This window comes from Cebidichthys violaceus, unplaced genomic scaffold, assembly GCF_023349555.1.
Source record: "Cebidichthys violaceus isolate CVI_PGR_0920_01 unplaced genomic scaffold, fCebVio1.0.p SCAF_75, whole genome shotgun sequence".
Classification (NCBI taxonomy): domain Eukaryota; kingdom Metazoa; phylum Chordata; class Actinopteri; order Perciformes; family Stichaeidae; genus Cebidichthys; species Cebidichthys violaceus.
The window spans coordinates 595963-613093 of record NW_027176959.1 but is presented as its reverse complement, the minus strand read 5'-3'; the positions used below and the strand labels follow the sequence as shown (position 1 = coordinate 613093).

The following is a 17131-nucleotide window of genomic DNA, read 5'->3' as shown; positions in this document are numbered from 1 at the left end:
CTAAAAATGAAAGTAAAAAGAAAAACACACATACAAAACTCTGTACCATCTCTACAGCCAGTTCGGTACATGTTACATTCAAATCCTGTGATTTAAAGCCGCACTGATCAACATTTTCATGTTAACAACGGACTAAAAGACCAAAAGACTACAAAGTGGCTCTCAGCTCTGCTCGCTCCACCTACTACTCTGGCATCATCCACTCCGTCAACCCCCAAGGTCCTCTTCTCCACAATAAACAAACTCCTCAAACCTATGGACAATCTCTCCCACTCCTCCACAGCAGAGAAATGAAACTCCTTCCTGTCGTTCTACAAAGCAAAAATTGACACCATCTACAACCAACTGGCCACTTCCAGCCCCGCTCCGTCCAACCCTGTGTCTGTAAATCCTCCACTAACCGACCGCTCACTCTCCTCTCCCCCTCGGATCTCAATACATCACTCTCTGGCATGAAGACTCCGACCTGTGACCTGGGCTTTTAACCTGTAAAGTCAGTTATGTATGTTTTTCTTGATTTCTTTTCATCTTGTTCCTTGCTGTCATGTCATTGTATTTTGTTCTTATTATAAATGCTTTTATTGTTTCTGTTTTTACCATGTAAAGAGTCTTTGAGTGCCTTTTAAAGCAATATATAAATAAAATGTATTATTATTATTATTATAAAATGGGACGAACCCACAGAGGATGAGCGACCAACTCAGTTCCCCTCAGCTCTGCGGAGCACTTTAACCAACTAATTGTTGTGGTTTTCAGGACACAGCTTTCATGTTTTGGGCTACTTTTGCTGCTGTTACGGGTTGTTTTTCCTGCTAAAAAAAGCTCTTAAAAACATTATATAAATAAAAAAAAGCCACTGAGCACAACCTTCTCAGCACCACACGGCAGACAGACACTTAGTGACTAGCTGGTGAACATAGCGGAGCGTTTAGCAGCCGAAGAGTATTTTTCTCAGGACTAAGCAGAGACCAAAACAGAGCTGAAAGGACAGGCTGAGCTTCATCGGGTGGACAGCAACATGCAAATCACTGCTGCTCTGTTTCTGCCGAATGTGGAAATAGGCAGAAACTGTATTTTACAGTGCACATTAACTTCCTTTGACTTGCATGTGATTTGAGTGAAACAACATGTTTATTACATCTTATTTGGCCACATAAACATAAACAGAATACACACACACACACACACACACACACACACACACACACACACACATAAATGCAGTTTTCCATCTGATTCACAGTTACAGCGCAAACAGTGACAATGACGGACTCTTCAAGCAGCCACTCGCAGTGACCTCTCAGTTCTTCTTTGACCTCGTCTCTTAAAAGGCGGCGATGTGATGATGTGGTTTCCGTTTGAGTCGCTCCGACTAAGCTTGGATCCCGTCAAATCCAGATGAACATCTCTCCGCGTGACGAGTCGCTGCCACTTTTGAAATGACTCGATGCAGGATGGCTGGCAGCAACAAACAAACGTTTGCGATGAGTAAGCGCTAATGTGTTCACATGGTTTCGGTCCTCAGGCGTTTTTTTCTGCTGCAGAGCGATGAACGATGCAGGAGAAGTGCACAAACACGGCTCTAGCAGCTGTGCGAGCTCACACACACACGCACACACACACGCACGCACACACACACACACACACACACACACAAGCTGTTATAACCTCTGTCCCAGTTCTCCTTTCTCAGATTTGCAGGAAATCCTGAGAGAGAGATAAAAGAATGAAAAACTGTTCAGACCTATCTGGCACATCGGAGTCGAAATCTGCAGGTGTTCGCCTAATGCTGATAAATGTTCTGGAACTGCCGGCGCTTCTAACCACAGCAGTTTATTTTAAATCCACCGCTCTGACATCCAGTTCACTCTGCAAGCCTGTAAACATGTGGTGCATTTGAACAAAGGGGTGGCTTCACATGCATGTGTCTGTGTAATGAGATGCAACGTGTTGCTGGCTTTCCCTTTGAATCATTTTGATGGTACTTTGTGTAATAATACAAGTATAATATATATATAATAATATAGTACAAGTAAACAATAAGATAATTACCAAAAATCTGTGGATTTTTTTCAATGGCAGTCCAAAATAGCTGTATGCCCACTGCTTGTGTTGTTAAAGGATTTCATTTAAATCAATTGGCTTCAGTATTCAAATGAGGATCATATAACCTGGAGCCCTGAGCAACGGACAAAAGTGTCTTCTGATTAGTCATCGTTCACATTTTTCCAGACAGTCAGACATAAATTCTAGAGTAGTTTCAAAACACTGGAACTTAGTAACACATTTGAGTTTAGAGAGTTCTCCCCTAAATTCGCAATTTAGCTGATTTAGTCGTCCCGTAACTCTGTCCGAGTCACGATGGACACTCGTTTCAAAATCCAGTATCAAAATCCATGCAGAATAACCGTAATTAAAGAAAAATCCCTTTCTTGTCAAGACTTGGCGCCACATTACCCATAATGCAACTCGACTGATAACAGTTTAGTCAACGATTCGGGTGTGTTACGCTCGTAGCGGCTAATGTAGCCTTGAGCAGAGATGAGCGGCGGGCTCCAGAGGTCAGGTGAGCTCACTTCTTTCTAACTCCACGCCCCCAAATATTAGTTTTCTTCCGCTTTCAAACTCGTACTCTTAAGCCCCAAATGATGCTGACTCGAGTGACATCACTTGAGGCGATTTAGCGGACGTCACAAAAGGCTCACATAATGCACTAGTAGTCCCCCGACATAGACGTCGATGTGTGACCGTCGTCATCCGACCGTCGTCATCCGACCGTCGTCATCCGACCGTCGTCATCCTTACCTCCTACACCGAGCTGGACGCCTGATCGGATGTTGACAGTGGATTCCAGATGTTGCCACTTTTATCAGTGCGGTCCGTTAACTGACTTTCTCCTCCGGGTGACGCTGGACGTGTCCCTTCAAAAGATAGAATTACAGTCTCTTTATAATGTCTCTACACAACCTCAGATGGGGAAAAAAAAACATAGTTAATATTGTTTAATGTGGAGACCTGCATGATCCTCACTTATTGTATATTATTTTAAATGTTGGATACTAACGGGTGGTTTCCTAAATCTGGATAAATCAAAAATCCGCCAATAATCCCACTAAAATGAACTGGCTGTGTGTTGAATTACTATTATGTTACATTAATCAGTGATCGACAGAAGCAAAATGGATATGATGATGATGAGGATCACTTGCTTGTCCGGTTCATATGTCAAAGGTCCTGGACATTTAAGACTCTTTTCAGTGACAGAAGGAAGCTGATCTCGTTACCTGTATAATAATAGATGCACCACAGCCCCCCCATCAGGCCGACGCCCATCACAAAGGCAGCGAAGACAATTCCCATCACTGGTCCTGTCGGCACTGCAGAGACACAGCGTTCATGAGACAGTGAGACGGTACAGCAGGTCAAATAGTCTCACGGTAACATTGAATAATAAGTGATGCTCACTGCTGTGCTCCGGGTCTGGACTGGCCAGTGGGGAGACACTCAGCCTCTTGGTTCTTTGGCCGGCAGAGGGCCCCAGTTTGGGTGCCAGTGAACTGATGGACTGGGTGACCACCATGGGCCGGTAGAGGTTTCTGATCTCACACTGAGATGGGACACAGGATAAATAAGACACACTTTCTTTAGGTCTGCCCCCTATTGAATGGTGAACATTTTCAAGTTACACGAAAGCAAAAGCAGTACTTTAGCAAATATGATTATTCTTTTTCTTGCTGAGATACCACTAACGTGTCAGTACGGTAAATATGAAGCTACTGCTAGCAGCCGGTTAGCTTAGCTTCACACATAGACGGGAAGGAGCTAGCCTGACTTTGCCCAAAAGTAACAAAATAAAGTGGTTTTGTTCCAAAGAGTTCCGGGGACTCCCTGAGAGGAACTGCCTACCACGGAGTACTACATAACGTCACGTTAACACCATCAACAGCAATGCTGAAGTGGCATAAAGCGTGACTTATGCTCGATGCATCCCATGAGGGTCGCAAGTGTCCGCACGGCTAAAGTGACTTCACACCATCAGACACAATGGGTGGGCGGAGAAAATGGAGAACTTAAGAGGACCTTTGAGAATGTTTCGCCGTATACAAAATAGATATAAAAGTGTATAAAATCCAAACGCTTCCTCGTCACTTTAACCGAGGCTTTAAGCTGGTTGGTGAATAGCAACGCATTGGCGAGTCAAAATGAATCGTAGACATACTCATCAAAGCCTGAGCTCCACTTCATTACAAGCTGCCGTTTGTATTTTGGGTGGTCCGTTGTTTACACGGCTAACAGGTTTTTAAAAATGGCGGCTGCTGGTGCTGCTCTGCAATCAGCCAACACAGGTAATTTTGTGGGACTCGTGTATAAAAATCTGATGTTGCCAACACTGTTTCATCAGGACGTTTTCAAATTCCCCCAAACATGCTTGTGTATAAATTCAAGAGTAGTTTCAAAACCTCGCAACTAAGCACCTCTTAGGGAGAGTACCTATTCTGAAATAGAATCTAAGAAAGTCCCTCAAAACGGCGTTATAAGAACTACGGCCGTTCCTCGTTCTTGCGGTGCATACACAATAAAAAGAGGGGATCTTAGACCTATGAGAAAGCTCCTGCGGTCCGGAAAAGCCTATTGTCTTGTCTTCACCGTGAGGTTACCAGGAAACCAGCTAAGGCTCCAGGAAGTCACCGCTCTTGGCCAAGAAATAGTCCACAATGTGTTATATTTCACAGACAGGTGTTAATACATGGAGCTTCTTGTTACCTTTAGACAGATCCAGGCTAACAGTTTCAAATCTTTATGCTAAGCTAAGCTAACCGGCTGCTGGCTGTAGCCTTATATCTAGCATCCACAAGTGAGGTATCAATCTGCTCATCTGACTCTTAACTATAAAGACCTTTTCAAACTCTTCCCTTGATGCATTTGACAGGAGGCTTTGTTGCTATGAAATGTAGCCCTAGTGTGCTAACGGTTTGCGTACCTGGTGTCTGGAAGATCTAGAAACAAGTGGAGGGATACGTAGTTTGTCCTCACAGTCGTTCTTTCCTATTTCCTCCGTGGGTTTCCCTTTTTTCCGGTCGGAGACACACAGACGGAGGCTGCAGTGGAGGAACTGCATAGAGTCATTATAAACTGGCCGAAGGATGAAACTAAATCTCAGGGGCTGTATCTCCTCCTCTGCTCCCACATCTGCGCTACTCTTTTCCATCCTCTCTGGTGCTTCTCTCCCTCTTCTGTCAACTTTGTGTCGGAGTAGGACATCTCCATCTCTGCCCTTTTCCAGCCCATCTATCTCCTCCTTTTCCTCTTCCACTTCATCGCCACCACCTTCGGCCTCGTCTTCGTCTTCATCTTTTGTCTTTGCACTTAGGGTCAGTGAGGGGTCTGTGGAGCAGCCGTCGCTTATCACGGTCCAGAAACGAGACTTTTTGGGGTCCGACAGAGGAGAGACCACGCACGACTTCACCTCCGCGACATCTATGAAGGGCCCTTTGGCTGAAATCTGCAGTAGGACAGATAACAAAACAGTGAGGAAGAAGACAAAGGAATGAAATGATGCACCATGAAGTTAGCTTGCTGTTCTCACTGGTGCCATACACTTGCATGACGAAAAAAATAATCGCACAAATGAGGTTCTTGTCTTTGAAGAACTTGGTTTTGACAGCTTGCGTCAAATAAGCACAGAAAATATACGACACACACACACACACACACACACACACACACACACACACACACACACCTCAACATAGACACGGTGGTCTGCAGTTATGACACAGGGGCCGATCCGCCTCTGCTCGTAGCTCTCAGCGACAAAGAGCTTCAGAAGAAGAACGGGCGCAGACCCGTGTCCGGGTGTCGGAAGGCGTCTCATTCCTGGATCGGGCCCCGGACCCCCGGGCGCCCAGGGGACCAGCCCTGCCGGAGGTGTGTTTACGTCGTCGTCATCGACGTGAGCAGACCCGGGGGGCGTGGGCACCGCAGCCAAACAGCTGAACTGAGAGGAGAAACAGGAGGCCGCAGGTTAAACATTGTTTTGTGAGTAATGGAGTATTCAGAGGTATATACGTTTACAGACGTCTCACATGTATGCCGAGTGGACTTTTGGACTTCATTTCTGTCTCATTGAGTGCCAGGATGGCCTGAGGCTCGTCTCTCCATAATAACACCTGGTCAGAGAGGAGGGAGACAGAATGCTGTATGGGTTCATTCACTGCAAAAAAAATGAAGCGCTCGATGTTATGAAGGTATATTTGTGTCTTTATTACGCAAACAAAGCAAATTTCTCGCGCTGCAATCAAAAATCAAGTTTGTAAGTGAAAATATATAAACTGAGAATAAATTATTTGTTAGTTTTGTCCTTTTTGTTTGTGTAATAAAGACACAAATATACCTTCATAGATGTCCAACGATTTCCAGCAACTAAACAACAATAAAGCAGAGATCATATTACTCATGAAATAAAACTCCTCACAGCTCATCCGTATTAACCTTTTACAGTCTATCGATGAATCTTATGACTGTGTCTAGATATCTCAGTTTTGATGCTCAAGTCAAGAAAGTTGTGCAGTCCTGCTTCCTCCACATGAAAAACATATGGAAAAGGTTGTCCATGCTTATATTTTGTCCCGTTTTGGACTACTGCAACTCCAGTTATTCATGTTTAAGCCAGAGTTCTCTCTGTCTCTGTCTCTGTCTCTCTCTGTCTGTCTCTCTCTCTCTCTCTCTCTGTCTCTCTCTCTCTCTCTCTCTCTCTCTCTCTCTCTCTCTCTCTCTCTCTCTCTCTCTCTCTCTCTCTCTCTCTCTCTCTCTCTCTCTCAATGACATTTAGAGCAAAATAATACCTGATTCAAGATTATTACAGTCAGAGGAAAGATATTTATTTTTACACATTATAGGCACATTTTTCATTTAGTGTTTCATTACACACACCTTCTGCCTTTGTTGCTTGCCTCTTTGCTTTGCTGAAATCACTCTGTATCCTCCCTCTAATCTTTCTCTCGCTTTATTTGCCTCTGAGCAGCATCCCGTCTTAAGGCTTTAACTCCGCGCTGCTCTGGTCATGATGACCCGGGTCACAAGTCCCACTGGGAACAACTCCCACTTACCACAATTTCAAGTGTCTATTATGTGCCTTGTGTTTTTGTTTTCGCCACTGTCTGGTAAACTTTGTCCTCATTTTTTAATTCTGTTGTTTTTCCATTTGTGCTCTCAAAGCTTCACTCATCCGGTTTCTGCTGTTTTCTCCTTCTCAAATCACATCTCAGATTTTCCCTGCCTTTTTTGGTTTATGTAAATTAACTGGACATGGATGACATAAAATCTCCCAGAATTCTTTACAAATTGAGCAAAAGAAAGAATAAGATTGGATTATTTTATGGAGTAAAATAAACATTGAATTTGGTCAAATATATAATATTTATTATATTTAATAGACAACATATTTCTTGTCTCACCATGTTTTTGTACTGCACCCCTCTCGGCTGTCCCAGGAGAAGACCCTCGGTCCCACAGGAAATGACTGGGAACACCAACAGGAAATGAGTCCCATTGGACTGAGCCAGGCACGTCGAGTCTCGCAGAGTCACGGCGGTCACTGGGACGGACAAGCTCTGGAAGGGAGGACTGATGTGAGACGACGTGACTTTCACATGAATCATTTTTCTGTATAAGTGAAAAGACGTACACATAGTGTGTTTAATAATAACAACTGCGAGCGCTAGAGTCTGCTGTGTCTGTGAGGCTGTACTCCATCTCAGTTTCTTGTGTTAGCATGCTAACATTTTGCATTCAGCGAGTACTAGCCAATCAGAGGCAGAGTAGGGTGGGTCTTTGCGAGACGTGTGTGGGTAAAATAATCGATCAAACTACCGTGGATTACAGGCAGCGCAACTGCCGACGGTTGTGAAAGAGGTCATTGGGGATGCGGATGAGAGGGCGCTATCGGTGCCACCGGTTACGCTACATAAGGCCGCCTAAAAAAAAAGTAAACTCAACCTCTCATCCAAAACCCCTTTTATTTTGTATTTCTTTATGGTCATTTTAGGGGCTGTGCAGCAAGCTTCAAACACACCACTGCAGTATTATAAAAATGTAAAGTTGATCTGGCTAAAATGTTGGCATCAAATTTATACATCTAGCAGACACGATTCAACATTGGCATCCCTTTTCGCTCCGTTTCCGATCTCCACTAAACCCCTGAGGGCAAACATCTGGCTCCAGCTGTGAGAGCTAGTCACTCACTTTGTGTGTCTGCTCAGCTACTAGCATACGGTAGGTTTAAAACTGTAAGGAGACACTAAAACACTCTATAAATCATTTTCATATTACATGCAGGCAGTTGATTAATTGTAAGTAAAAAAACAAAACAATGATTAGAGCAGCTTTAAATATGATTCATGTACAAGATATTCCCATCAAAAGCAAAGGTTGGTGTATTTCATTGATGACTACGGTTAAGTTAAGGTGCAAGTTTAAACTAAATTCTTATTAAGTCAATGTTGCCGCCACTACAAGCAGCCGCTGGGCATTATGGTCTTTGTGAAACCTCTGGATACATCAGTAGGCCGCCTCTCTCTTTATGAATGGTTTACGTCTAATACTGAGGTATGAAGACCTGCAGGACGCGTCGGTCTACGGTCACGCTGAGGCGTCCGTCCTCACACTGCACCGTGAAACTCTCCCGGGCTCCTCGTGCCCGGCCTCCAGCGTTCAGCCACTGCCTCAGCCGGCGCTCCTCGGCCCAGGGCGGCCTCGCGACCGCTGGATTCATCACGGCAACCGCGTCTGAGGCACAGACAGAGAGGAGACACGGAGACAGCCACGCGGAGACGTCAAACACTCACACTTCCAATACCCCTTTCATTCGGCACATGCGGTGGAAATATCCTGGTTTTTTTTCGTTTCTCATCCCCCACCGTAAAGCAAATAATTTCTCCTGTACATAGAGGAAACTTGGGCGGATTTCAAAATAAAGCGAGGTCACTCACACGGCGATGGAAACAAGAGACACACAGGGGTCCTGACCTGTCACGCCCCCAGCCAGCTGGATCACAAAGCGATTGGCCAGGTCGGCCTCGGTGTATGAGGTCAGCCCGGTGTAACCGCTCTCTCGGGCCCACGCGAGAAGGTCAGGTATGGTGGTCAGGTCAGAGTTAAGCGTACTGGACAGGGTCAGGTCGGGCTCAGGTGGGTAGGGGGGGGACACGCTGTTGGAGGACTACGAGAGAGAGAGAGAGAGAGAGAGAGAGAGAAGACAGATACGTAATCAAGAGAATCCCAGTTGGTAATCCATCGTTTTATCTGTTTGTGGCTTATCCTTGTGGTGTCTCTGGAGATGTTGTGAAGGCCAGTCTGCTCTCAACAAGGCTGAGCAGAGGAGGGATGAGGAAGTGGCTTCCACCCATAGAGTGCATATAAGAAGTGGACGTAGTCATCGTGAACCCATTGGTTTGTGGATTTCCGTTTTGGCCGACGCCCTTTTGGATTTACGGCCGGTCGCCATCTTGGCTTTTTTTTGCAACCGGTGACGAAAGTGACCCTATTTGGACGGCGGAAGAGTGACCTAGAGACGGCTCTGGTAGGATAGCGACCTGTCAATCACAGGGTAGCCCCACCCTAAAGCATACTCTGCTTTATGGTCTGTTTGACTCTAAATGGACCATAATGTACTAAATGAACATCATGCTGTGTTGAAGAAGACTTGAAACTAGAGATTGAGACCATAAACTCATGTTTACAATGTTTACTGAGGGAATAAATCAAGAGAGAAGTAGAGTAATTTTAGACTAGACTTCTATACAACCAGAGGAGTCGCCCCCTGATGGTCAATAAAGAGAAAGCAAGTTTAAGACACTTCCTCATCGTCTTCCATTACACGTCACTGTGGTCTTTTTTTAGTACATAGTGTATTTGTCAAACACGTCACCCAGTGCAACAGTGTGGCTTGCTTGTGTGTTTTAATAGATTTTGGGCAATAATAGAGCTCTATGGCACAGAGAAAGATGATACATCAGGCTATATGGCTGCATAGGCGTTACATGTCAGTAGGATCAATTCATTGTTGTATCGTTTTAAAAAAGTTGTTGACAATAAGCAAAATATAGAATAACGCCATCCTCTTCCATCCTCTTTAACTGCTTATCCATAGAGGCTGAACAGGAGAAAAGTAACTCTCCGGCAGTTGTTAGACGAATAAATCAGATGACGTATTCAGACACGAAGAGGAGACGGCGCTCTTACATGAACGGAGACATGACCCCGCACACCGTGAGCAACGACGGCCCAGTTGACTGGAACAGAGCTGCTGAGAATCAGCACCACCGTCTGGCTCTTTGAGTTGGTCACCATCGGCACGAGAGAGACGATCACCTCCACCTGGAGGGAGCTGGAGGAGACGGAGAGAGAGAGAGAGAGAGACAAGATTCAATGTAGCTTGTGCAACAACAGCCACTATATGCTCCTCACCCCCCCCCCCCCCCCCCCCCGAGGCTTCTCACCTGCAGAGCCCTGAGCCGGCCGAATGGAGCTTGATCACGTGGACCTCTGGGCCGGTCCCACCTGCCGCAGCGCAGACGCAGCCCTGCACTTCCTGTGGCTGCAGCTCAGAGGTCAGGTAGTTGTGAGAGAGGAACATGGACTGCAGCTGGCACACATCAGGCAAAGTGTGATCTGTGAGATGGAGTCAAGAGGGAGGCGGGTTTCACAAGGTCTTTCCACACCATCTGTCCGACCTGAGGCTCACGTTTACCTCTGGTGAGACGGGAGGTGAGATTGCATGACCGGAATTTTAACCTACAGAGTAGCAAACCGGTGCTGCACAGATGTTTAGGTTAATGTAACATTGTGAATAGAATTTAAACTTTTGGAAGTGGACGGACAGCATCATCACTTCTCGGGGGCTCACCCTCTCCCAGTGGGACGTAGACTCGGTTGCCGTGCGTCGCGTGTGTCAGAGAGGACAGGCTGCCGTGGTGCTTCAGGGCCCAGCGGTGCAGCGCACGTGGACGAAAGGGCAGCGAAGGCACCGATTGGACGTTCAAGCGCAGGTTGCGGGTCTGCACACTGGAGTTCGAGGATACCTAGCGGATGAAGGCAAAACAGAAGATTTCAAAGGGGAGAAAAAGACGTTAATGGAACAGGAAAACCGGCTTATGCATCGTACAGCAAATCATTTATGCGAGCGCTCAATCAAGTAAAGGTGTCACACAGATGTGATGTGACACACTCGGACCGACCTGCACCAGCACTGGCAGGTTTGGGGGCAGTCTGTCAGCCTCCAGCCACCAGGTGAGCGGGGACTTGGAGCTGAGCAGCAGGTGGAGGGCTCTGAGAGGTGAGGGCGAAAGAGACAACGGCTTCAGCAACACCGTCACCTGAAGACAGAAGAGGACACGGCTGGGATGTGGTTTACAGCAGTTAGGAAAAGAGCCAAAAATATAACAACTGAATACATGAATGGATAATACTGTATGTTAAATGATTACAGTGATGATGAATAGTTTTCCTTTAACCTCCAATCAGTTGGTAAAAAAGCAAAAGGTGTTTTACTTTCCTTCACAATTAATTAGTTGATAAAATAAATGCTAACTTGTGGAAATATATTTTATAAATTTTAAAAAAACAATATATAAAGTACATAAAGTAGTTCCCCCTAAAAAAGATATATATTTATATATATTTTTATATATATATATATATATATATATATACATACATACATATATACATACATACATACATATATATATATATATATATATATATATATATATATATATATATATACATACATAAATACATATATATATATATATATATATATATATATAAATATACAGTACCTTGTTTTCGGGGCTGCTTGTCACTCTCCCCACTGCAATCACATGAGTTTCCTTGTCACCGCGTTCCCTGGCAGCACAGCCCGGCCCGGCCTCGAACCTCTCCAGCAGACCCTGGACAGGGTGAAGCGCCCCCGTTGGTGCCACGGAGCACTGCACCTCCACACCGTGAGCTGAGGAGGAGCAGGAGACGCTTGGACTGTGAAGATGAAACTGCAGGTAGGGGTGTACACCCATATTCCTCAAATGGCTCAACAGTGACTGCTGAGCCACTTCTCCTGCCTTATTTCAACGTATCAGTCAGACAGTCTGATGTAAAAAGTCCTGCCAGAGGAAACTGGAATATTTCCCAATAGAAACAATTTTCCCTTACAATAAAGACCTTCGACTTGAGGCTGCTTGAGCGGAGGAAATATCACAGTTGGTACGTTTGATGTCGACACAGCACAGTCATGATTGTTGTCGGTCTGAAGATAAATGGGTCCGACTGATGCTCTTACCTCCCGTTCTCTTCCAGAGCAGAAGGAGACAGAGAACAGTCCATCCGACCCCCGACAGTGAAGGCATCATGAGCGTTTCACTGCTACGCTGACTTAATGTTCCTCTCGCAACATCCTGGTGAACAGAAACAGGCAATAAGACACACAGAACACCCCGTGTGACTAATACATTACAGTCTTCAGTGCTGTAAACTGTAAACTGAAGTGAGTTAGTAGTTAATAAGACAAGCAATTTAAATACATCACCGTGAGCTAATAATGATAATATAATAATAATAATAATAATAATAATAGGCATTTTCATTATTTTCTGATATTTCATAGACAAACAGATTAGTCAATTGATTGAGAAAAATAAATGGCTAATTAATCCATAATTAGCCAACCATCCTAGTTGCTATGGAAGCAAATTTACAGCAGAAACTAAATGATTATAATAACTATAATAATAACTATAATAAAGCCATAATTTAATCAATTATTGGATTAACAAGCCAACATTATATGACAAAATAAATATTTTACTTACTAAGCCAAATTATATTATTACAATTATATAATTTTTGTATATATATATTTTTAAATGATGTATTATATTATTCCACTGTCTTTATTTTAATGCACCAGTCACCAAGCCAACTTATTTGTATGTGCAAACATACAAATAACTGTTTCTGACAGTGAGTCAAACAATTCTGAAAGTAAGTCGATAATATCAGGTAAAAATTCAAAATTTTGAAAAACAAATGATGAGATAGTAAATAAAAAATATGAGAACTATTATTTGACTATGATAATTTGGCTCTCATTTTTATCATGAATACATTTGTATCTTTTTTTTTCTTTAACTTGCAGAAATGGGCTTCCATAGTTTGACTAGGAATGTGAATGCACTTTTTTTACAGCACATATCCCAAAAAGTACCTGAATATTAGAGCATGAATATCACACAAAAAATATAAGCACAACTTAAACAATCAATACATTGAAAAACAATATATTAAATCAGAGGTTTCCTTTATAGATTCCTACATAATACATGCACGTGACATTCAAACAACAGGAAAACCAAGCAACGCAGGACTGAAGAACATGAATCAAACTACATTTCTATAAAGGGTCGATCAAGCCGACTTATCGACTAATCTTACAATTCATTGGTGCACGAGGTACACACAGATTTACTCCCATTAGGATTTAAAAGCCAGCTTGTGTTATCTTATGTTTCTTTTTGAATGTCTAAAGCTCATCTGATGAGTCCTAACCCCCCCCCCCCACCCCCACTAAGGACTAAACGTGAGGAGAGACGGTGAACTCACCTGCGGCGCAGCACGGAGGGAGAGGCGGACTGCTGATCCAGCTGTTGATCCAGACTCCACTGGGAGGACTGCCCCCCCCCCGTCCTATTTCCTCAAACACTTAACCACGCAGTCACACACACCCTCCACATCTTAAACGACGCAAAAAAAAATACCCCCCCCCCTCCAACTCTCTCAGCTGTCGTGTCACGCGTCTTTCTCCAGCTGAGGTGCGACTTGTGAGAAGTATTTTCTCAGTAGAAAATTCACTTTACGCACCGAGTGGGACACTGAAAAGGGAGGGGAGGGAGGAGGCCTGGTTGTGGAGACACAATTAAAACAGGGGCAATGGGAGGGGACTGCGGGATGGTGTGACAGAGATGGCGAGATGGAGAGGAATAAAAGGCCTTTGGAAAACGTCTCCCAACGTGGACGGCAACAGGAGGGGAGAGAAGGAGGGAGAGGAGAGGAGGGGAGGAGGAGTAGGAGGAGGGTGGAACCAAAGGGGGTTGACTGGCAGGTGAAATGTTTGGGAGGGGGAGAAAACTCACACGTGTTATGTCTTCTTCGACCCTGTGAGACATTAATGACATGGTTCTTATTTTCCATATTTCTGCTCATGAGTTTTGAGTTGGTTCTGTCCCTTTCGACCTCACATGTCTGTGGGGAATAAATAAGGTCAATAGGAGCCAACACGAGCTTTCAAAAACTAGTTTATAAATATAAAACACTCTAAAGATAGAGTGGAGTAACGTCTGCATGAGAAGAGAGAAGTCGCTCTTCCTCTGCGTGTTGTAACAAGAGCGTCTCCTTACTTTGTTGACATAGACAGGCCGGTCCCGCCATGTTTTTAGGACATGCTAGCACGTGTGAGCGATGCTCCACTAGCTAGCTCACGGCCGCCGCTCTCGGTTACAGCTCATAACCGGCCGACCGACGTTTTGACGTCACGGAAGCGTAACACCCTCCGGTTCCCCCTCAGCTAAAAAAAAACGTTTTTTTAAAAAGACGTTTGCACCGCTAGCGCTGTTAGCAACGTTAGCTATAAACCGGCGGCTCGACGCCGCCATGTTGAGAGCCGTTAAGAGGTGAAGTCCCGCTGCTTTCGGTGTGCGGAAGCCAACGATGAGTTAAATCACGTCAGTCCCCTTTCATTTGTGCCGTGAATTACATATATGGGGTTTGATCATTTAGCAAGTGAAGAAAGGTCACCGTTTGCAGCGGGTTCGTCGTAGTAGCATTTAGTTTTGTGCGAAGCGGCTCAGTTGAACTACATCGCTCGTCTTGCACAATGTGTGTGAATCCTGATCCTGTATCGGTGGAGTTTCACCCACGCGGGATACCTCGGCCTCTGCTGCAGCGTTTCTCTTGTCAGTCCCCCAGCTGTACATTAGCGCAATACTTCATCGGCGAAAGAACTCTTTGAAGTTCACTTCTGGCAAACGTTTGATGCAACGTTAACACAAGAGATACAAGTGCGGCGATGGTGGATGTAGCCTACAGCACGCGCTGAATTAAATTGATGTTCTCATTAAGCACCCATCATCAGTTATGATTTCCACACATCGACTGTCCAAAATTGATAAGAGCTTTTGGTGGATTTTGTTAAATAGTTTGCTTTGCTTTTTTCGGCTAAGTGGAGTACTTTGTGACTTTTTTTTCCATCAGAACAACCGAATTACTGCTCAGTTTTCTGTTTTTTGAGGCATTTCGAGTAACGTAAAAAAATAAATAAAACCCACTTCTGTTAAAATATGACCATTAATGTAACTAGTGTCCAATTCAGCTTTCTTAATTGCTTTTTGAGACAAGTTGTGTCTACAGTTCTTCCTCGTCCAGTTTAATTCCCGCTACAAATTCTAGGAATGTTTTTAATTCCGACCAATTTAGGACACCATTAACAACAACAGCTGGGACCCGGTCTGGCTCTGCATCAGTCTCAAAAAACAACAACCCTCTCAGAGATGGAAAATATTGTGCCCAAAACTGCTGCAAAACTGGCTCAATAGTCTCAGCACTCATATTACATTTTAACCAGGTTTTTTATTCTGAACGGCAAAATCCATCTGAGCACCGGTGATTACGGAGAACTGATGTGGACATCAGCTGAGTTCACTGTCCTGGGGTCAGCGTGACCGTTGGCACAGAACAGACATCTGTACATTTCTTCTATTAATGAATTTAAAGAAACTTTGGAGTCATTTTCTATGTTGGTATTTACAGTCTGCATTCTGTCTGGGTAATGGTTCCTGAACAATGTGTCAAAAAACGGTATCTAAGGAGCATTTTCAGGCTTTAAAGTCTAAATATCTGCCTGCTGTAAACATCTGTCAACATCTGTTAACATTAATCCACAAACCTTTCTAAGAGTGCCGTCCTCTCCGAACATCAAAATGACTTAAAGTGACACACTGTTACCCCAAGATTGGAAATAAAATCGTTCTTTTTTTTCTCAGCGTTCTGTGCGATGAGATGCTGCTCTCCGTCACCATGTGAGATCAGAGAGGCAAGAAAATCCTGTCATCTCCTAAATCCTCCTGCTCCCGCTGTCTTAAGAGTTATAAAGATGTGCAGACTAAATCATTTTACTGTCATTAGAACTGAGTACATGCAAGATGTAAGAATTCCTGCTTCTCTGTGAGGCTGTACTGATTTGTTCTAAATGCTAACATCAGCATGTCGTGCTCTGTGACAATGCTAACATGCTGACGTTTAGCAGGTATAACGTTTACCATGGTCGTGTTCCAATACACATACGAACATGCTATCGAGTCTGCCAAAACAATATTTAGCATGTCCCAATGAACAGTGTGTTAGATGCAGGGGGGCCAAAGAATATTCTATTATTCAAGTTGCTACAATCCGTCTCTGAAGCTGCCCCCCCCCCCCCCCCCCCGCTCTCTTCCTCATAACCTTTTAAAAGAGTGGATAGACTTCGGCTCAGGCCTGGGGGCGAAGTTACACGTTCCATCATTAGGTCCTTCATGTTGACGCCGAGGCTTTGGGGGATGGCTTTAATGGAACCCTTGTGCGTTTGATCCATGGGCCCATGGATGTGAAAGATCGCGGTCATCCGGGTCATTTTATCTGAATTTTACAATCGGAAGTCTAACATTTTTTGCTTCATGAGCCACTGAACATCTTTCATAAAAATAAACGGGGCCCCGCCTCCAACACTGTATCCAGTTCTCTTTATACGTCCATGATATTATGGCGATTCTGACCCACAATCCTCTGCACGGCGTAAGATGAGCCAAGGTGACAAATTAAAGGTAGCGGATATATAGATATCTTAGCTTAGCGTGCTAATATTTCCTAATTAGCTAGACAAGGCTGAGGCTGATGGGACTGTCACTAGTTTTGCAGGTTTTTGGTCATAAACCATAGAACAGGACAAATACGTTTTTGAGATATATTGAGGATTTAGAGTTGCAGTGAGCTCAAAAAGGATGGAATGATGACATTTTTCCTCACTAAGCACCGATCAACTGAA

The 17131-nt window shown here is 44.2% G+C and overlaps 1 protein-coding gene across 2 annotated transcripts; it reads right to left on the bottom strand.

Annotated features, from left to right (window-relative positions):
• Nucleotides 1–991: 991 nt before the first annotated feature.
• Nucleotides 992–13777, bottom strand: engl (endoglin, like). 2 transcript variants are annotated; one of them, XM_068737062.1, is made up of 17 exons: nucleotides 13660–13777; nucleotides 12341–12455; nucleotides 11844–12013; nucleotides 11238–11375; nucleotides 10907–11081; nucleotides 10500–10671; nucleotides 10243–10387; nucleotides 9028–9220; nucleotides 8618–8787; nucleotides 7458–7613; nucleotides 6087–6170; nucleotides 5744–5998; nucleotides 4982–5503; nucleotides 3466–3607; nucleotides 3285–3377; nucleotides 2806–2921; nucleotides 992–1707 (listed from the first exon to the last, which is right to left on the bottom strand). In XM_068737062.1, exons 2-16 carry the CDS (start codon nucleotides 12408–12410, stop codon nucleotides 2809–2811), a joined length of 2598 nt encoding a protein of 865 aa, XP_068593163.1. In that variant the 5' UTR covers nucleotides 12411–12455; nucleotides 13660–13777; the 3' UTR covers nucleotides 992–1707; nucleotides 2806–2808. The 2 variants fall into 2 exon arrangements, with proteins under 2 accessions (XP_068593163.1, XP_068593162.1); XM_068737061.1 differs by lacking the exon at nucleotides 13660–13777 and having other exon boundaries at nucleotides 12341–12776.
• Between the last annotated feature and the right edge of the window lie 3354 nt (nucleotides 13778–17131).